General features: G+C 40.4%; 2 protein-coding genes across 2 annotated transcripts in view; both read right to left on the reverse strand.

The window, feature by feature from the left end:
• The window catches only part of LOC134217963 (uncharacterized), a 575,616-nt gene that overhangs the window by 345,606 nt on the left and 208,152 nt on the right, over window positions 1–21,858 (reverse strand). The gene's annotated exons all lie outside the window — the stretch shown is intronic.
• LOC134219319 (uncharacterized) lies at window positions 10,763–11,611 on the reverse strand. Its single transcript, XM_062698038.1, has one exon. The coding sequence runs from the start codon at window positions 11,609–11,611 to the stop codon at window positions 10,763–10,765; it is 849 nt and encodes a 282-aa protein (XP_062554022.1).

Here is a 21,858-nt window from a genome sequence, read left to right on the forward strand (position 1 = left end):
AGAAATTCTTCGAATTTCGAAAGAAATTCTTCGAATTTCGAAAGAAATTCTTCGAATTTCGAAAGAAATTCTTCGAAAGAAATTCTTCGAATTTCGAAAGAAATTCTTCGAATTTCGAAAGAAATTCTTCGAAAGAAATTCTTCGAATTTCGAAAGAAATTCTTCGAATTTCGAAAGAAATTCTTCGAATTTCGAAAGAAATTCTTCGAATTTCGAAAGAAATTCTTCGAATTTCGAAAGAAATTCTTCGAATTTCGAAAGAAATTCTTCGAATTTCGAAAGAAATTCTTCGAATTTCGAAAGAAATTCTTCGAATTTCGAAAGAAATTCTTCGAATTTCGAAAGAAATTCTTCGAATTTCGAAAGAAATTCTTCGAATTTCGATAGAAATTCTTCGAATTTCGAAAGAAATTCTTCGAATTTCGAAAGAAATTCTTCGAATTTCGAAAGAAATTCTTCGAATTTCGAAAGAAATTCTTCGAATTTCGAAAGAAATTCTTCGAATTTCGAAAGAAATTCTTCGAATTTCGAAAGAAATTCTTCGAATTTCGAAAGAAATTCTTCGAATTTCGAAAGAAATTCTTCGAATTTCGAAAGAAATTCTTCGAATTTCGAAAGAAATTCTTCGAATTTCGAAAGAAATTCTTCGAATTTCGAAAGAAATTCTTCGAATTTTGAAAGAAATTCTTCGAATTTCGAAAGAAATTCTTCGAATTTCGAAAGAAATTCTTCGAATTTCGAAAGAAATTCTTCGAATTTCGAAAGAAATTCTTCGAATTTCGAAAGAAATTCTTCGAATTTCGAAAGAAATTCTTCGAATTTCGAAAGAAATTCTTCGAATTTCGAAAGAAATTCTTCGAATTTCGAAAGAAATTCTTCGAATTTCGAAAGAAATTCTTCGAATTTCGAAAGAAATTCTTCGAATTTCGAAAGAAATTCTTCGAATTTCGAAAGAAATTCTTCGAATTTCGAAAGAAATTCTTCGAATTTCGAAAGAAATTCTTCGAATTTCGAAAGAAATTCTTCGAATTTCGAAAGAAATTCTTTCTGAATTTCGGAAGAAATTCTCTCTGAATTTCGGAAGAAATTCTTCGAATTTCGAAAGAAATTCTTCGAATTTCGTAAGAAATTCTTCGAATTTCGAAAGAAATTCTTCGAATTTCGAAAGAAATTCTTCGAATTTCGAAAGAAATTCTTCGAATTTCGAAAGAAATTCTTCGAATTTCGAAAGAAATTCTTCGAATTTCGAAAGAAATTCTTCGAATTCGAATTTCGAAAGAAATTCTTCGAATTTCGAAAGAAATTCTTCGAATTTCGAAAGAAATTCTTCGAATTTCGAAAGAAATTCTTCGTATTTCGAAAGCAATTCTTCGAATTTCGAAAGAAATTCTTCGAATTTCGAAAGAAATTTTTCGAATTTCGAAAGAAATTTTTCGAATTTTGAAAGAAATTCTTCGAATTTTGAAAGAAATTCTTCGAGTTTCGAAAGAAATTCTTCGAATTTCGAAAGAAATTCTTCAAATTTCGGAAGAAATTCTTCAAATTTCGAAAGAAATTCTTCAAATTTCGAAAGAAATTTTTCGAATTTTGAAAGAAATTCTTCGAGTTTCGAAAGAAATTCTTCGAATTTCGAAAGAAATTCTTCGAATTTCGAAAGAAATTCTTCGAATTTCGAAAGAAATTCTTCGAATTTCGAAAAGAAATTCTTCGAATTTCGAAAAGAAATTCTTTGAATTTCGAAAAGAAATTCTTCGAATTTCGAAAGAAATTCTTCGAATTTCGAAAGAAATTCTTCGAATTTCCAAAGGAAATCTTCCAATTTCGAAAGAAATTCTTCGAATTTCGAAAGAAATTCTTCGAATTTCGAAAGAAATTCTTCGAATTTCGAAAGAAATTCTTCGAATTTAGAAAGAAATTCTTCGAATTTCGAAAGAAATTCTTCGAATTTCGAAAGAAATTCTTCGAATTTCGAAAGAAGTTCTTCGAATTTCGAAAGAAATTCTTCGAATTTCGAAAGAAATTCTTCGAATTTCGAAAGAAATTCTTCGAATTTCGAAAGAAATTCTTCGAATTTCGAAAGAAATTCTTCGAATTTCGAAAGAAATTCTTCGAATTTCGAAAGAAATTCTTCGAATTTCGAAAGAAATTCTTCGAATTTCGAAAGAAATTCTTCGAATTTCGAAAGAAATTCTTCGAATTTCGAAAGAAATTCTTCAATTTCGAAAGAAATTCTTCGAATTTCGAAAGAAATTCTTCGAATTTCGAAAAGAAATTCTTCGAATTTTGAAAGAAATTCTTCGAATTTCGAAAGAAATTCTTCGAATTTCGAAAGAAATTCTTCGAATTTCGAAAGAAATTCTTGGAATTTCGAAAGAAATTCTTCGAATTTCGAAAAAAAAATTTATAATTCCGAAAGAAAGAAATTCTTCGAATATCAAAATAAATTCTTCAAATTTCGAAAGAACCAAGCCCGATTCTAAAAAAACCTCCGAATATCGAAAGATATTCTTCAAATTTTAGAAGAAATTCTTATAATTTCGAAACAAATTCTTAAAATTTCGAAAGAAATTCTCCAAATTTCGGAATCAATTCTTCGAAGCTCGAAAAAAATTCTTCGAATTCCGAAAAATAATATTCAAATCCCGTAATAAATTCTTCGAATTACGAAGCCAATTCCACAAATTTCGAAAATAAATTCTTAAAATTTCTAAAGAAATTCTCAGAATTCCGAAAGAAGTTCTCCGAATTTCAAAATAAATTCTCCAAATTTCGAAATAAATTCGTCGAATTTTGAAATTAATTCTCCGAATTTCGAAACAATTTCTTCGAATTTCGAAATATATTCTTTCAATTTCGAAAGAAATTCTCCGAAATTCGAAAGGAATTTTCCAAATTTCTGAACAAATTATCCGAATTTCAGAACAAATTCTCCAAATTACGAAACAAATTCTCCATAAACCGTCTAAGACGAGTTAAGTACTCTCCATTTAATTCCATATTAGACTTAGACGGTCTTAGTCGGTTGAATACATTCCACTAAAAGAGCTTAAAATATTTTTCTGAAATTCTTCATATTTCGGAAGAAAGATCTTTGAAGCTCTCGTAGTTTTGAAAATGGTTTTCATATTTTGACAAAAATAAAAATCCGAGTTTCAACTCAAATTCTACAGATTTTGTAAGAAATTTCTTTTTTTATTACAGAAAGTCGGAGGAATTTTTTATATTCTTCGAATTTCGAAAATAAATTTTTTGAATTTTTAGTTTCGGAAGAAATTTTTCGAGTTTCCGGAAAAAATCTCCGAATTTCGGTAGAAGTTCTCCGAGTTTTTTAAAGAAGAATAATAACATTCGGTTGCGTTTTGACATGTTTCTATAATTCATTCAGAATAATTGGACACTTTTTCTGATACTTATTATGATATTATCATTTTGAAACTAAGAGACCTTTCATGATTCAGTCATCCCTTCTGCATGATTCAGTCACGGCGACACAAGAATTTAAATGTGAAACTATACACCACCATCATCCACGTTCTCATCTGCCCACTTCAATGGCTGCTCATACAAGGCGCTTGAGGTGTGCGACGTAAATTGGCTAAGGGATGAACCAGGATCCTCGTCTAATTTCCCGAAATCCAACCTACAAATAATGCGCTCCGGGGATCGAAATCTCATCGAAGGTGAAACCGCACACATTCTATCCGGGGACTGCAGCCATAGATGGAACAACTTTTACCGCCCTCGCCGGTATCCAAATAACCTTTCCACCGTGGTGGAAGCGAAGGACAGCTCCTACAATGTCAACCCTGGGGCAACATTTCCGAAAATACACCCACCTGCTTCCTCTGTGCAACGGGCACGGATGAGCAAAGATCCGGCAGCGAACGGAAACTTGATTGAAACGACGTAATCCTTTCAATAGAGAGAACCGCTTCGGGACATTCGGTGCTTTCTGTCATCACCGGTCCCACACGGACCAAAGCAGAACACTGAAAGCATCAATCATTTACATATTTATTTATTATTCATTTACAGTTTATGGATGTCATACAAAGAAGCATCAGCTGCCCGGAGCTTTCTACGGAGAAGTGATTACAGGCGTAACATCAAATTCCCACACATGCATTATTAGCAACGGTTCATTCTCCTGAGTATGTGCATCAAAGCTACGTTCCCCTATCCAAGCATGTCATGCATTCCGAACTGGGGAATGCAACCCAACGCAAGTGCCTACTGCTGTTACTACTGCTTCGAAATTGCTAGGCAAGGCTTTCGGAATTCAAATTCAAAGCACTCGTCTGGCATCACTGACTGGCCTTGATTCATCGGAAATAGACCGAGAACGCACCCCTCGCAGCCCTCCCTTCGAAACTTTACTTCCGCTTTGACTTACGGCATGTTTCACATGTTTTCCTGCCATCATTACAAAAGTCAACCCATCTGAAAAGCAGAGCCAAACTCGCTCAACCGGAATCACTTCCCTTCCCTGCTGATGGGATGTTTCTTGTTCCTCCAATCCCAGCTGCTGAGAGTCTTCGTCCTCCTATCCTAATCCATTCAGCAAACAGCGACGTCGTGTCCGAGGAGGTAATCACAAGTTTACGACTTATGTAACGTGTTTTGGAGTTGCTGCCGCAAAATACGGAGAGCAAAAAAAATGGTGGAAGATGAACGAAATACCAAGGAGCCAAAAACGACATTACCGGAGCCAGGATGCAAGCAGCATCCTGGAACGAATTGGAGGCTAAGGTTTAATGCCCCAGCTGGCTGGGTGGGCATGTGTCTGCATGTTTGTACCGTACGTGTGTAAAGATGTCTGTATGCGTGTTTGTGGATCTACACGTAGCCTTAGCTGAGTGCTACATTGACATGTTCGGCGTTATTTGCCACAAATGACGTCTTAGTTGTGTTAAAACCTGGCGTCAGAGTTGAAGTCTAGATGCAGCTTTGCAAATGGTCTAAAGGAAAAGGAAGAGTTATTAGACGAAAATTTCATATCAACTGTCGGGAATCATGCCTATATCTACGGTCCAGATATGTGAATGGAAAGGTTTCGCTACATCTTACTTTGAAATCAAATGTGGCCCACTAAAAATACAATTACTACCACTGCTGGAATAATATGAAGCACTAAGTTATGCTCATTTATGGGAAAAGGTTGAAAATTCCCTTGGGTCATCGTTCACTGTACATTTTTGTTGCGATTCAAGGTGTGTTTTGAGTTGCATCAAGGTAACACCCAGCAATTGGACGACTTTTGTGGCGAATCGAATGGCAAAAATATAAACTCTCTGAGATGGCCATGTGGAGCCTTAAAACTAGAGAAGTGTGCAACTTAATAATCCTCCTAATTGGTGCCAACGAAATATTTATGAATATATTTTAGCCTATCCTTTCACACAACTATTCGATAATGTGATTTGTTTTGCCTTCTCCTTTCCTGCATCCCCACTTGTCGAATTACGTTTAGTGTTCATTAAGCAAATACATAAGTTATTAATCGCCAGATTCTTCATATCAGCTTAATCTAGACGATCCACATTCCAAACTGTTTTGTGGAATACATGAGATAGACAATCACTGAGACAATGCAGCAGTTTGTAAAACTCAAGGAACACACGAAATGAGATCAAATGGAATAGATCAAATGGAATATCTTTGTTCTTTGAAGATTATTTCATTTCCCCAATTCTAGTAGGGAGCACAAATCTGGTGCTATGCCTCTTACAGTGCCAAGTTACAGTGAATGCAGAGACTGAATACGCGGTTCGATGCGCGCCTGGTACCAAGATACCAGACTAAGCAAGAGTAAGGGGCAAGCCAGAGTAAACGCGACGAGCGATGCGACTCACGTAAAAGAATAACAATCATTATCAACAGGCTGTCAAATTGCACTGTCGCGTCGCATCGCACGTCGCGTTTACTCTGGCCTGCCCCTGATTCGAAACATAATTAACCTTGCGTCTCCATCGTACTGAGTGACCGCGTAGCGTTCAGTGAAGAGGCTTAAACGCTGTGAATCCACAAACCATATAGTGAGATCGCACAATAGTTTTTGAGTACTTGAATTTCGCAAAAATCGGAAAACTGTCTGCTAGTATCCCTTTCCTTGAAAATGGTATTTTGCCTATAACTTCCGAGCCCATAGCACAATGGCCGGGCTACCAAAACTACCAAAACATGATTTCGCAGATTGTATACTTTTTTGATCTCATTAAAAAGTAAATAAACTATATTTTCATGCGCACTGATTCAAAACTAATTTGAAAATGGTTTTCATTGTTGTTAGAGGCGTCAAAGTGGCCCTAGTGAAAAATGTGGAAAAAGTTGAATTCCAAAAATGCGTAAAGAACACATATCTACACCGTATGATATGTTCTATTTTATTAGCTACATTAATAGTCATACTAAAACCTTCCCATAGCACATTTTACATTCATAAAAAATGCTTTTGTTGTTTTTAGCCACTTGATTGAAAATTTCTGAAAATTCGACGATTTTGACAATGAAAAAAGTCTTTTGTCGCCGCATGTCACCGCTACTTTACATGTACCACGTTTCAGAGTACCATCAGACCTTTCAGGGAGCGTCGAGAAAGTTTGCACATATTTGCACATTTTCAAGTTATTTAAAAAAATGTTCAATTCAAGGTAATTTCTTATGAGAAAAGTCAAATAGAGCACTGGTAGGTGATTCCACCATTCACATTTATTTGCATTCAATGCTAAAATACCCGTCGTATAAAACTTATTGTGAGCAAATGATGATCATCACAAACTCTCCAGTTCATGTTCCTCGCCATCGACGGACTGCAGAACGTGATATTGATGATGGACTCCCTGCCATCTCTGCGAAATTGACTAACGGTACCATCGTTGCCCAATCTTACTTCCAGCTTAGCCAGCACCTCCAGAAAACTGTAACCTCTGGCGTAAGTCAGTCTCCTTCCCCAATCAACTGCCCAAGCAATGAAATCGCCTCCGATGATCACCGGTTTTCGATCAGCTTCTCCGTGAGTGAGTCCAGCATCCGGTTATACTGCTCCAAAGTCAACCTTGGGGGTGCGTAACAGCCACACACAAAGATCCCGTTAATATTGGAGATTACGAAACCCTTGCTTGAACTAATTACCATCTTTTGGATAGGAAATCTGCCCATTACTTATGTAGCCGCAATCCCCGTGGCATCCGCCACCCAGTTGCCGTTGTCAGAAGGAATCCGGTATGGCTCAGCAATAATTGTCACTTCGCACATTGCTTCTGTTGTCGCCTGCCACAACAGCTGCTGTGCGCTGTCGCAATGATTGAGATTTAACTGGATGATCTCTTTTAATCCCGACCAGCCATCATCTTCTTGTAGGTAGGGCATTGGAAACCACCCGTCGTATGGTCGTTTCCGTCCTCCGGCTTGCAGAGCAGGCATCTTGGTTACTTCGTGCAGTCTCTAGTAACGTGTCTTTCTTCACCACATTTCCTACATAGACCGGATCTGCCGGGCCTTTGCAGATACGCGCCTGGTGGCCAAACCGTCCTACTTTCACCTTGTCCGCCTCCACCATTTTGTTGGAAGCCTCTGCGCCTGTAGTGTACCCCACAGCTCTTCTACTGACGTGATCTCACCTAGGTCTCTGCACAAAATCACCATTTCTGGAGCTAAGGCTTTGCCTTCCGCCTCTGAGCCCAATGATTTCGCAATGCGCTCCTGCATAACCGAACTATGAACCACAGGGTTCTTCTTTAACTCGAAGTAAAGTAAAGCTTCCCCCTTCGACGTCTTTTTATGAGGTGGACGCTTTTCTTTCTCGTTCTGCTCCATTTTCCTTGTCTCTTTTCACTCCAGTTGTTTCTTTTTCTTCTCCTTCTGACCTACTACGGTACTCAATCCTTCTTCTTGTGGAGTAGCGTCTGTACCTTCGACGGCGACAGCGTCCGCCCGTGTCTGTGCCTCTTGAGTCCGCCTCATCTCCCGGTGAAATTCTTTCCCTTTTAGGAATCATGGAGGCTGGTGTACTCTCCACCCCGGGCAGTTTCTCTTTCCCCTGCTTCTTAGGATATAACGGAAATGTCCCGATACCTCCCTGTTCCGGCGGAACTATAACAGCATGTGGCTTAGTTTGTGCCAATGCGTGCTCCGCTACATCGGCCCTCAGCGCTGCTGTATCGAATTCATTCACTGCCAATACTAACGCCTTACGGATCCTGTGAACCATGTCCTTAATCTCCTTATGGACGTTGTTCCTCCCATCCACGAAATTGTGGAGTTCCTCCACCAATTTCTTAGCAGCCACTATTTTAGGCTTTTGTGGGGGCTTGTGCAACTCGCTCTGCCCTGGCCGCTGCTCCTGCAGCTGCAGTTGTTCCTGCTTTTTCTGCTCCTTTTGATCCTGCTTTTGCTGCTGTTGTTACTGTAGCACTACTGCTACTGACGGCGATGATCTCACCAACCCACTACTGGCGAACGGGTTCGCCGCTCCTGCATCTGCGTGATTTGTTAAATTATTCATTCTATAGGCCCCTCCTCTAAACCGTGTGTATGTATGGATGTATGTGTGTATTTGTGTGTGTGCGCAAAATCACGCAAAAATTTCACTTATTTTCGGGCCCAAACCTTAACCGATTTGCTCACGACAAGTTGCATTCGACGGAAAATCGTATCCCGTTATTTACTATTATAATATCCTATTATATGTACGATATATAATACGATATTATATTATTTCCTATTATATATACGATTGCACTATAGGCCCAAAAGCTAAGACCAACATACAATTTTTCATACTTGTGGCCCTTGCAAAGAGCTCATTTAGTTTTCGGGCAACTTTGGTTTATCGATTAGCTCGTGACACGTTGCATTCAACTGGGAAACTTATTCCGTTGGTTGCTGGCTACCTGAAATCGGCCCGATCTCACAACTCACTCAATTTTTGGGCCGATTGCGGCAAATTGAATTCGACGGAGAGTCCTGTCTTATTGTTTCCCATTAAAAATCGGCCCGATTGCACTATGGGCTTGATTTTTCACCATTCTCGTCCACTAAATGTACCGAAAGGCTGTAATGTAGAAAGCCTCTTTCCATTAGCTTTTATTTATTTTGATTTTTTCAATTGTTTTTATTTGTAACTCTTGTTGAATTTTTATTATGTGGACATGCTTGAAACGCTGAAGTATCATTCTAACAGTGACACAGTTTGAAGAATACCACGATGGCAGTTAAAATGGCACTGGATCTTCAACGGGTCAACCACGCACCTCCCCTACCCCTCACCCACCAACATTCGAATCCATCCAATAGCGTCAAACAAAACTTTAATATTAAAATTACTAACCTGTGCAGTGTGGCGCATATTGAATTATTTCCTGTGATAATGAACATATTTCTTCAAGGAGTTCTTGTTCTTTTTCTTCATCACATTGATAATCGAGTTTCAACTGTTTCCTTGACTGTTTCACTTAATCCCCAGGTGGACTATTCTGAGCACAATAAAAGTGAATCCAATTCACGAATTAGTAAATTCATTTTCATAAGGATTTTTATACCAGAAACAAAACACACATATATAACTTATTATCAATAAACTAAACGGATGATTTGGAACACTCGTTGAAGTGAAAAAGTATTTGAAACACAAAAATAATGTAAAATATTTTATTAAGGATAACAATACTTTCACACAAAAAGCTGTTGGCTGCATCTGACAGTTCATGATAGCAGTTGACTGGCAGCAGATGAAGTTATATTTTTTCCTCTTTGCAAGTCGCGTCCCAGGGTACCTGGTTACGCGAAAACTACGACAAGGTTGGAACTTGTATTGAACTCGTTGGATTTACAGAAGATGAGTTTTGACACAGTTCTCCCAGATCAGCATGCCGTATTAGACCATGGGGAGGATGATTCGCTTGTAGACAGCAAACTTATCTTTCGGGGACAATGACGACAATCAAAGGGTTCAGTAATTTCAAAAAAGCGTTACACTTCGTAACCGTCTTGTCGACCTGTTGCCGGAAAATAAGCTTGCTGTCGAGGGTCAAGCCAAGGTAGTCTGCTCATTGGCCCATTGAGAATGATTTTACAATTTTCAAGCGTAACATGTTTGGGGGATTTTTTAATGGGGTAAAATGATGACCTGGGTCTTCGCCGCGTTGATACAAATCTTCCAGCTGCAGAGCTACTCTGCCAGGGCATCCAGGCCTCGTTGGAGTTTCACCATTAGCGTTCTGATCACTCTACCTTGGTAGACGATGAAGGTGTCATCTGCGAAAAGAAACAAAATGTCGCCTTCTGGAGGTTCTGACATGTCGGAGGTGAACAGGTTAAACACAGTAGGAGCCCGAGTATACTGCCCTGGGGACGCCTGCGACGATATCGTGCGCATTGGAACTCGCTCCGCTGATTGAGGGCCAATAGGTAATTGTTGATGATTTTCACCTGATAGCAGGGAAGATTTTAGCGTTTTAGTTTCCCTGTGGTCGGGCTCTTGTAATTTTGATACTGGCCCTTAGGAACGACTAAAGCGGCAGTCATAGTGAACACGCGTTCCAAATAGTTATTTTCTTAAAGTTGAAAGTGAGATCAATTAGAGAAGCCACACGGTTACGTCTTTATTCCTCTAATCGAACTATCGAGTGGGATTAGTGTGTTTGTTTGTTTGTTTGTTTATTTTTGACATTTTACACTCTAAAGTGCATCCATGTCCGAAATTTACATCTATAATATAATAAATACAAAATCATTTTTTTCTTGATCTGGTATTGTAGACTTTCTAATCAGAATCAAAGTAATTTTCGCAACAATTTTCTTCTCCGTTTTGCACTTCCTTATGTGATTGGCATCCTTCATTACACGAACGTTTTGCGTCATGCCCTACGCTGCTGCTTGTTTCACTCGTACTCGTTGACAGCCGCCTCTTCTCTGCAATTTCGTTTTCGATTTCTCTTATCAAGTTATCTATACTTTGTTGGCCATTGTTACCGTCATCGTTGTCGTTATTATAGGCCTCGCTGGCTCCAGTTGAGACTGCCACTGGAGTTACGTTTTTAGCGCTGTTGGTCTGTGTGTCGACATCGTTCAATTTTGCTGGCGTATGAGAAGTCACGGTGGTTGGAGCATTAGCTTCTTTGCGGTAGGTCACAAGTGTCGTATGATTGTCCACTACGATGTGTGATGGTATTGTTTTCTCCAGCCTAATACGTACTACTCTCACACCATTCGGCACTCCTGGGAAGAAATTTTTCCATACTTCGTTGTGGATAGAGATGACTTTGCCATATTGCTCAATATGATCGGATATGATTTTATTGGCCATTCGCGGCGGGAGATCGTGGATCCTGATGGTGGTAGCGGGACCATCAACGTAAACTGGTATATAGTAATGTACACCGAGATGTTCAAACGAGTGTTTGAGATGGTGTTGTTTTTGTAGTCGTAGGGCTACGCCGGAGTCGTGCATCTCAATATACACGTAGTTTTTGAGGTTGTGTAACTGGATAGTTTTAACATCTGCAATGTCAATCTTTATATCTTCCTCGAGAAACTCCTTGACCTGGTCCAACGGCGGTCGCTTTGGCAGGACACTAAAATCCACGACGAGAGTGTTCCTTCTGTGTGACATCTCGTGCCGAATGCAATTTTTCGGAACAAGAACGACACGAATAAATCAATGCAATAGACTAGATATATGAATTGTGCGGAAAGACGTCTGTCGCGCGCGAGAAGTGGCTGTCAACTGGGGATTAGTGTGGATTAAAAGACTGTTCTAACGCCCTTAGATGAAGAAAACGTATATACGTCGCGAGTGACAGCCAGGTCGCTTAGAATTCAACCAGTAGCGATGCTAGTGTAGTGTAGTGCCGGACAATTTACTGTAGCCACCTGACGAGAAGATCGCTAGAAGATTACCGCATGTGATTCCGACCTAAAAGATATAAATACAGTGAAACGTTAGGCCGTTTGTTACAAGGCCAAGTTACCACGGAAGCAAAACTGGACGCCCTGTCAGAATCGAATGTGGAAGCTGATTGGTGTCCCTCGTCGGCTGTCTACCAACTACAAGTCTACCAACGAGCAATGATCGCAACGAATAGTGAACATAAAATTAGCAAGTATATAAATAAATTAATTCATTTAGAACATGCGTTTCGTATCCCCACTGTTCCTTTAGAATATTTAATAAACAAATTTAATTTGCATGTTATAAGCAAATAAATCAAGCTGTTTCGTCCGTTTTATTGTTATGATTGAATGTAAAATTTGTATGAAGAGGTTTTTGAGCCCGGAATGGTTCAAGACTCCTCCCTCTTCGGAAGTGGGGGCTCCCATACAAATGAAATACCAACTCCCGACCACCGGAAACTGATCGCCCGGGGCTTGAAGTGCACCTTTCAACTGTGCGCCGAAGGTGTGAAGTTAATGACCGAGGGAAGGTCTCACTTCGACAAGGTGCTGGAGTACCTGAATGCGAAACGGCTCCAATTTTACACCCACGACGTTCCCGGCAGCAAACCCATCAAAGTCGTGCTGCGTGGCCTCGACGAAGTGGACGAAAAGGAGCTGAAGGAAGTGTGAGGTACAGATGGCGCTGTTATGATTAAGAGGAATTAACTGTGAAGTCACTAATGTTGGCAACCCTTAGCCAAACTGCATCATGATACCGAACAACGCTTAGGCTTTCTCATTCGTGAACGATTATTGGATTAGGTAGATTGTGCGTACAATGTCAAGGGTGATTCCTTACGGAAAGAACATCTAAACAGCACATTTGGCGACCGTTTCAGATCTTCGTAAATATGCGAAAGAAAAAGGGAACCTTTTTGTTCTTTTACGGGAGGAATCACCTCACGACATTGATTATGAAAAAAGGGAATGCTATAGAAAATCGACATCGAGAGTAATGGTGACAAGTTGTTTGCTATAAGGGCGTAGCCCGAGCAATGTCTGTTGCCACCTGAAAAAACAGCGGGAAGCACTTCCGCCTAAAGCAGCCATAACCGATTTTGTTGTCTTGTCATGCCTCAAATGTCGCTCCGATAGCTTGCAGTGCGTTGTTTGCCGAAAGATAAAAATCTGGTAATGTCCACTTCGGAATAGCTAATCGGTGCTGTTGTTTTGTGGCACAAATGTCAAATCGGGGCTTGTGACGTGTTTCCCTTAAGTCTGATACATGGGGATTCCAATTTTGTTGTTTTGCACCACAAATGCCAAACCGATAGCCTGCGGTGCGTTGTTTGCCTAAGGGCTGATTCCTGGCAATGTCCACCTGCGAGATAACTATCCGGTTTAGTTGTTTTGTTAAGCAAATGTCAAATTGGATCCAAGTATATCTTTTCCTTTGTCAAAAGGAACAAAGGTACTGCCACAAATGTCGGACCGATAGCCTGTAGTGCGTTGTTTGCTCGAGGGATCAATCTCTGGCAATGTCCACTCACGAATTCACTATTCGGTTCAGTTGTTTTGTTGGGCAAATAAAGTTGAACATAGGCGGTTGCGCGGACCGATAACCTGCGGAGTGTTGTTTGTGGAGGGGTTAAACCCTGACAATGTCCTCTTGCAAGAAATCTGATTTATTTTGGCCATGTCTTTATCATACCTAAGCTTATATATAAAAAAAGCGCATTCCATGCGCTTTTGTCACGTGGATATAGAGAAAGCCTGCAGTGTGTTGTTTGCAAGCAGAGCATAGCTCTGACAATGTCCATTGCTAGAGAAAGAATTCCTTTTTCTGGCCTTTTGCTCGTATGGTCCAGCAATATCAAGTAGAAAGATTGTAACCAATTGTGTGTCAATCACTACTCGATGTATTATAACGGACCTTTTCTCTCCAAACTAAAATTTCAGAAAATGGATATCGGTAAATACGTCCGCGCTCCCCTGGAGAGCTGACCAGCTACCAGAAGTGGGCGCTGAGGTCGAAGTTGTTAGCGAGCTAACGGAAGAGAAAGATGAAGGCGTGCAGGATAACCTAGCGCAGAGGTTTGCTCGACTCGAGCAAACGGTGTTGAAGTTGGCAGAAGCTTCCTAAAGAACCAAGAGAAGGAAGATTCCATCTGTTCAACAGATTTTTGGATCAGAGACAAATCAACACCAAGGAGCGAAACAGTGAACATCCGCTGGGAGCATATAAAGCCGTTCCCACAGAACGTTCCATCGTCCAAGCTATGGGAAACATGGAATCGATACCTTGAAACATTCGAAATTGGCGCGGAATTTAGCAATGCTAACACACCGGCCGATAGATGCCGTCTGCTATATCTGGCAATGGGTGAAGAGATGCAGGCAATCGTAAGAGCCGCAGAATTGCGCCCTCCTCTCGATGCACCCGGCTGCTATGCTAAATTTGTTCAGAGCATTGATAACTATCTTAAATCGATGTCCGACCCAGCTGTAGAGCACGAAGCGTTTTTGAACATGCGGCAGCTAGATGGGGAATCAATCGTTCGGTTCCATGCACGCTTAGTGGAGAAAGTTCGTCTGTGTGAATACAGTCCGTCAGACCAGTCACGATTCGTTCAACTTCAGCTTCTGAAGGGCATGCGAAACCAGGAACTGGCGAAATATGCGAGGATGTACGGTCACGACACACTTTACGTCGTGCAAGCAGCGACACGTAACGAGGCGTACGAAACTGGATTGCAGCCGGGTCCCTCATCTGGTACTGCTGCAACCATGGTTATGGAGAGAACGACCAAAAAGTTCAATCGTCCAATGAACAGAGGCACTGGATTCAAGCGAGACAGAAACCCAGCATTTGCTCCAGGCGGAGCAATACGTAAGCGCCGCAATCCCAGCACACAAGACGTGTGTAAACAGTGTGGTCGTTCAGCCCACAAAGAACTCGCCAGGTGCCCGGCCAATAACCGCTCATGTAACTCCTGTAAGAAACGTGGCCACTTTGCAGCGGTGTGTCCAACGAAGCGTGTCAACAGCATCGATGAAGTCCATCAAATATCACCGGAAGCCACAATGGTTGACCCCAACATGCAGAAACACGAGGTATAATTGTCTCTAATGCCTAAACTTCCTCTGAAATTTAAAACATTTTTAAAAATAAACCTTTGTTAATTAATAAGAAATGATAATAAAGGATAATATTCTCATTACTTGCAGTCTTTACGAATAATTTCCTACCAAGATGCACTGGTAACCTGCCGTATAGGGGCAGCAGCGATCGAATTTTTGATTGACTCAGGGTCTGACGTCAATGTCATAGGCGACTACGACTGGGAGCATTTAAAGAGCGATTGGGAAAATGGTCACGCTGATATCAAGTTTTTGAGTAATGACCCATGCTTCACAGTTCACGCTTATGCTGCTAAAGAATCGATGATTATTCAACATCGCTTTAGAGCAAAAATTGGAGCGGTGGAACTTAATAAACCTTCTGTGTGGGCCAATTTCGTGGTAGTGAAAGGAGGCCGTCGTTCGTTGCTGGGCAGAAGAACCGCCGGCGAAATGAAATTGTTGAAGGTTGGGGCAATTGTTAACTCTTGTGAATCATCAGCGACCTTGTCAGCGACACAGCCTCCGTTTATGAAAATGCCCGGAGTGAAGGTCAAGTTCTGTATTGATAAGGCAATTCCTCCGGTAAGAAACGCGTACTATACCCAAGTAACATTCATACAGCTCTTTGGCATTCGATGTTATTTATTGTGGTTTTATTATGGCAATTGGCTTGCTCTCCAGTTTTGATAAAGCATTTACCACGCATAAATTATGATCCATCTTCAAGCTGTTGCCAAAACCTTTTGTGGCAGGTTATAAATTCCGAATACTACGAAGTTTTAAATATGAATTTATTAGAGCAGCCCTTGCCTTTATTAAACCTGTCTGGGAAGTATCATTAATACTGTTTGGTGTTTGTTTTATTTGTCATGATGAAATACTTCTTAAACTCGTTTTGTAACTATAAAAGTTACTTTCAGCTTTACATCAGATCAATTGGCATTTGTGCTTGCTACATAAAGAGTCTTATGAAATCCAAACTCTGCAGCTCTGAAAAAAAATCAAAGCCAAAAAAGTGGGAAAGTGAAGAGAGTAGTAAGAGTTGAATCTTTCATTTTTTCAAAAAAAAATAGCTCTGAAACATCATCACGCTGCTTGCTTACTCATAATATGCATGCAGACAAATTTTCAGCTTTATTAATCACCTTGATATAGAAATTTTTATTTCCGAAATCGCGAGGTGACAAATTTTTAAGAATGAATGATAGAAGGAAAACACGGTGCGTAGACCCGCTACAGTCACTATTAAAAATACACTTTTTCCATTAACGGTGGCACGGAAACATTTATTTATGGGTCCGACTGATAAACCGCCGTCACCACTAGTGGAGTACTTCATGTTTTACTTACGTGCATCAATGATCAATTTGAATTATTTACCCGTAACTTCTATCCATGCCTTCTGTTTTTTGACGTAGGACTTACGTCTTTTTTTACTATACTGGGTGTCATTTAGATTTTTGGAGGTCGAGAGTGTTACGCTGAAAGGGAAGATTTCAAACGTTGCTAGCGTCTTTATCTTTCGATGGATTTTTAAGATTTATATATCAATCGACTCGAACACTATCCAGCAATTTGCCTATTTCATTGAAACTTAAGATTATTAACGATAAGCTATTGAAAATTTCAATTCTTGTCAAAGCCAGCAAAAATTTCATATGTAACCAATCCCGTGCATTCCTAACACGGACATCAGAATGCGGTATGTCACGGGCCTTCGGGTCCACCGCAAGATTTTCTTTGTGTATAAAAGAAGCAGTGCCTGCCGTGTGCGAGTCATTACAATTTGTGACAGCAGCGCGTACTGACGTGCTTTTTGCTCGCGCATTTTTCGTTTCGTTCGTTCGTTCGCTGTGTTTACCTACACAGCATGCAGTCGCCAGCGGTAGAACTGCCGGTGGGTCTGCGAATATGCATGAAAGAAGTGGGCGCATTTTTTGTCATTCTGTGCTTGATGATGGTCGGATGCAGTGGTGTCGGTTGCGATGGATGCAATCGCCCATCGCATCGCTCGGAGTTCACGGCTAGAGGCCGATGATGGCTGAGGCAGCGGTGGTGGATGAAGAAGAATAAAATTAGAGAGATTTGGTCTGCTCATCCACGAAAAGTGATTGGTTTCATAATCCACATGATCCCGGGATGGGTACGAGTCATGGCATATGACTGACCATATGTTGTTGTGCTTGGTACTGAACGACACTTACAGTAAAACATGGTTATACTATAACAGTTCTGATTTCTCAGCAAAAATATAAATAAAAATTTGAATAAAATAATTACTTTCAGTTTCATTTATTCGCAGAAGGCATTAGCAATTAAAGATACACAACCAGCAATAGTGTTAATATCCATTTTAGATTAGAAAATTTCGCTGTAGACAATGTTTTAAAAAAGTCCGCAAAATTAAATTGTTTATTGAATCTTTATCTTATTATTTGTTTTTCATTTTCTGAAAAATTATATTATTGAACTTCACGTAGACTCGGATTTCGAAATCAAAACATTAAATAATTTTTCGTTACCGTATTAGCAGGGTTACTGCTCATTGACTTGTTTCTTATTGTTATGTTTTTTTTCAGCCGTAAACACACATGTTTGCAAAAAGAAGCAATCAAATTGGTGCTGTATTTCTTTGTTTGGAAAACGAGACAGTTCCCCTAAAATAGCGCATTTTGCCCAAGTCTGGAAATTTTATTAATAGAATTTTTAAACTTCAAATACTATTATCAATAAGAAATCTATAAATGCCCTACATTTGAGTAAATAAGGGCTTAATAATTAAAAACAAAGCAATTCTTATTATGTATTTAATTATTCGTTCTATTTCCAGAAGTTTCGAATTAACAAATAGCATTAGCATTAGCATTTAGCAGTTCGCACAAATTCGTAGGTGGTACAAGCCAAGAGTATTGTATGAGAGTAGCATCACTTTCATCCGTTACCACAGATATTGATTTGGGACTAATCACTAACTCTTAGATGGAAGCAATGCACTCTCCAATAGTCGAGATCTGTCCTGGCCACGTCCTTGCGAATGCTGAGGAAGGGGAGGGATGATTTGTTGGACACCTACTTAAGAAAGATGCAGAGAACTCTACGCCCTCTCATAGGTGGCACGGGAGATTTTAGGATTGTGTGGAAGGTTATAACAGTAGGAACCGCTTTGGTATAACGTGAAGCACAGAGAGAACTAGGATTAAAATACAAAGAAGTAAAGGGATGAGCCTGGAATTGAACCCACAATCTCCTGATTATAAGACAGAAGCGGTAGCCACTAGATCACCGAGCTCGTCTTCCAGAAGTTTCGAATTAACAAATTGCTAATAATTCTACACAGCATGGAAGTTGTCGTTTCCAATATCAATACCTATAATCAAACTCCATAGATCCAAAAATTAGAAGTTAAATGTAAATACGTTACGTTTATACAAGTCCTACGTCTATTCGCGGTTATGTTAAAAACATTACCCATTGCTTTTTTGTTTGGTAAACTTGAACTGTCAAATTTACTCTAGTTATGATCACCATATATGTCGAAAAATGACCATTCAGCATTTGTAACAGTCATTCGAACCTTCACACATGCCCTATCTAAACATTATGATTTTATGGTTGATTTCATCGAAGCAAAACAATGTGAATAAATAGATGGCGAAAAATCATCTCGGATGCCATCGCCATATTTTTTTTCACTACAGATTAGGAGTGAATTTGAAATGAAATATCTATTAGTACTGCATTACATTTATGATTTTATATGACATTTTATAAACAAATCAGCTGTAAATAATAAAAAACTTAATAATATGCAATTACCAGATTTTTGTTTTTGTAAACAGATAAGTGCAAATTTAACATAAAATTATTTTTCGAAAAATATTTTTTAAAACGGGGTTTACTGAGAGCGCATCAGTTATATCGGAGTTTCGCACCATATGACGCAATAAATCTCATTTGGCACCAAAAATTGATGCACCACACATCAAATCTGCTTCGAATATTTTTCTCAATGATTATAAATATTTCATTTCGATATTTGATTAAGGCATTTCATGGATTCATGTACAATAAACTTTAATTTATTTTGTTGGGACTGAACGTATTTTATTATTTCATGTGAATGTTTGCATAAAGCTAGATCTAGAGATCTCCGCAGGGATCAAGATTAAATGGCTTAAAAAGGGTTTTAAATGGTGCCAACTGTCTTTTATAATGGTTTACAAATTTATTACGAAAGGTTTTTGGTGCCTGATTCGTATTCGTGTTCAGTCATATTCCGATCTTGAAACCCGTTTGGCATTTACCCTTCAAAACCATTTCAAGAGTGGGCCAACTAGGCAGATACTACTCTTCAAGGGGTTGTGGTGTAAGCGATGAAGAATAAAATGCCTTGACTATGGTTTTATTGTTGTAGGATTCAAATACTCTTGCAGTAAATCATAAATCTAAAAATGTTACTTGGGATAATGTACCCGCGGCGTTCAGAGAGGCAGCGAGGAAAAGATTACAGGAAATGGAAGAGAGGGATATCATCGAAAAGGTTTCCACCGCCCCCGATTGGATCAGCGGAATGTCCGCTGTTCCGAAGGGAAAAGGAGACTTTCGCTTAGTAGTAAATATGCGAGCGGCCAATAAAGCTATTAAGCGGGAGTATTTCCGACTGCCTCCGATAAATGAGATGAAATCTAAACTTCATTCAGCCAAATTCTTCACCAAGCTAGATTTATCCAACGCATACTACCATCTTGAGTTGGACAAAGCCTCCAGGGATTTAACAACCTTTTTGTCGGAACACGGGATGTATCGATTCAAAAGATTAATGTTCGGGGTGAACTGCGCCCGGAAATCTTTCAGCGCGAAATGACAAGAATCCTGAAAGACTTCCCAAATGTTATCATCTACATAGATGACGTTCTAGTTTTCGCCGAAACTCTAGTCGAATTGAGGAAAACCGTTGCGAAGGTAATGCAGGTCCTGAAAGCAAACAATTTGACGCTCAACGTAGACAAATGCGAGTTCGATCAAACCTCCGTGACCTTTCTCGGACACAAGCTGGACGAAGAGGGATTCCACATCGATGAGGCAAAGGCAAAACTCATACGGGAATTTAGATGTCCAACTACAGCTTCGGAGCTACGCAGTTTCCTGGGTTTGGCTTCCTTCTTAAGCCCTCACATTCGAAATTTTGCGGACTTGACTAAGCCTTTGTGGATGGTTACGGCGAAGAACGGTTGGGAATGGGGTCCGTCCCAAACTTCTGCTTTCGAAGCAGTCAAGGAGACGATTGCAAAATGTACCGTAACTCTGGGCTATTTCAGTGAAGCCGACAAAACAATCCTTTATACGGATGCATCACCGATTGCATTGGGCGCGGTCCTGGTACAGGTGATCATTGTGACAGCATATTGTCCACGAACATTGTTTTATCCTTTATACTTCCAGGTTGATAGCATTGGCACACATCGCATCATTAGTTTCGCCTCGAAGGCCCTGACTGCTACGGAAAAACGTTATGCTCAGAACCAACGAGAGGCGTTGGGCGCAGTGTGGGCCGTCGAGCACTTTGCCTATTTTTTTACTTGGGAGACACTTCACTTTGCGCCTGGACTCAAAGGGAATATCGTTCATCCTCAACCGTTCGCGGGAAGACTCCAAGAGGGTGCTAACGAGAGCTGACGGTTGGGCTCTACGTCTAAGCCCCTACTGTTATGATGTCGAATACGTGAAGGGTAGTGATAATATCGCTGACCCTCCCTCTCGTCTATACACGGGCATTGATGGACCTTTTGATGAGGACTCCAGTCAGTGGGAAATAGCAAGGCTAGAAGTCAGTATGATAAGCTTCCTGACGGAAGACGAAATCCGAAAAGCTACAACTCGCGATGAGACACTTACCAACGTCGTGGCTGCTTTGGAGTCAGGAAAATGGCCCAAACTGTTGAGAAGATTCCAGCTAGTGGCATCAGACTTGTATGTCTCCAATGGTTTGGTGGTAAAAATGACTGTATCGTAATTCCAAGCGCACTAAGGGAAAAACACTCGAGGTAGCCCACAGTGGTCATCCTCTTTCAGCAAAATTCAAGAGCATCCTTAGGGAGCGCGTATGGTGGCCCGGTATGCCTAGCGATGCTGAGAATTGGGTTAAAGCTTGCCGTACCTGGGCCGCAAATGGAAAACCTGAGAAACCCACGCCTATGCAACGTACCCTAGCCCCGAAAACCGTTTGGGAAGCCATCGCTGTAGATTTCAACGGTCCGTACTCTAGATTTGGTGGCATCTACATCCTCGTACTGGTTGACTATAGGTCGAGGTACATTATCGCGCGTCCAGTTAAGTCGACGAGTTTCGAGCATACCAAAACGATTCTGGACGAAGTGTTCGAAAGGGAGGATTCCACAAACCATGAAAAGCGATAACGGGCCACCTTTCAACGGAGAGGAGTACAGATCATACTGCTCGAAACGGGGAATCATGAACAAATATTCAACGCCTCTCTTTCCACAACAAAACGGCCTGGCCGAAGCTTACATGAAGTTGGTAAACAAGGCAATGGCTACGGCCGTGATCACGGGAAATCATTTCAATGAGGAGTTGCAGGCCGCTGTCCGAGCTCATAACGCTGCAGCCAATACTGTTACGAAGGTTCCCCCGGAGGAAGTGATGTTGGGAAGGAAAGTTAGAAGAGGACTTCCACTCCTAAACCGAGCCGAAATTCATCATGACGAGAGCCTGCTGAACGAACGGGATCGTGAGTCTAAACTGCGTGGGAAAAAGCTGGAGGACAAACGACGATCCGCTCGAGTATGTCGGGTTAAGCCCGGCGACGTTGTGCTCATTGAACGCCAGGTGCGAGCAAAAGGT

The sequence above is a fragment of the Armigeres subalbatus genome, chromosome 1 (genome assembly GCF_024139115.2).
Source record: "Armigeres subalbatus isolate Guangzhou_Male chromosome 1, GZ_Asu_2, whole genome shotgun sequence".
Classification (NCBI taxonomy): domain Eukaryota; kingdom Metazoa; phylum Arthropoda; class Insecta; order Diptera; family Culicidae; genus Armigeres; species Armigeres subalbatus.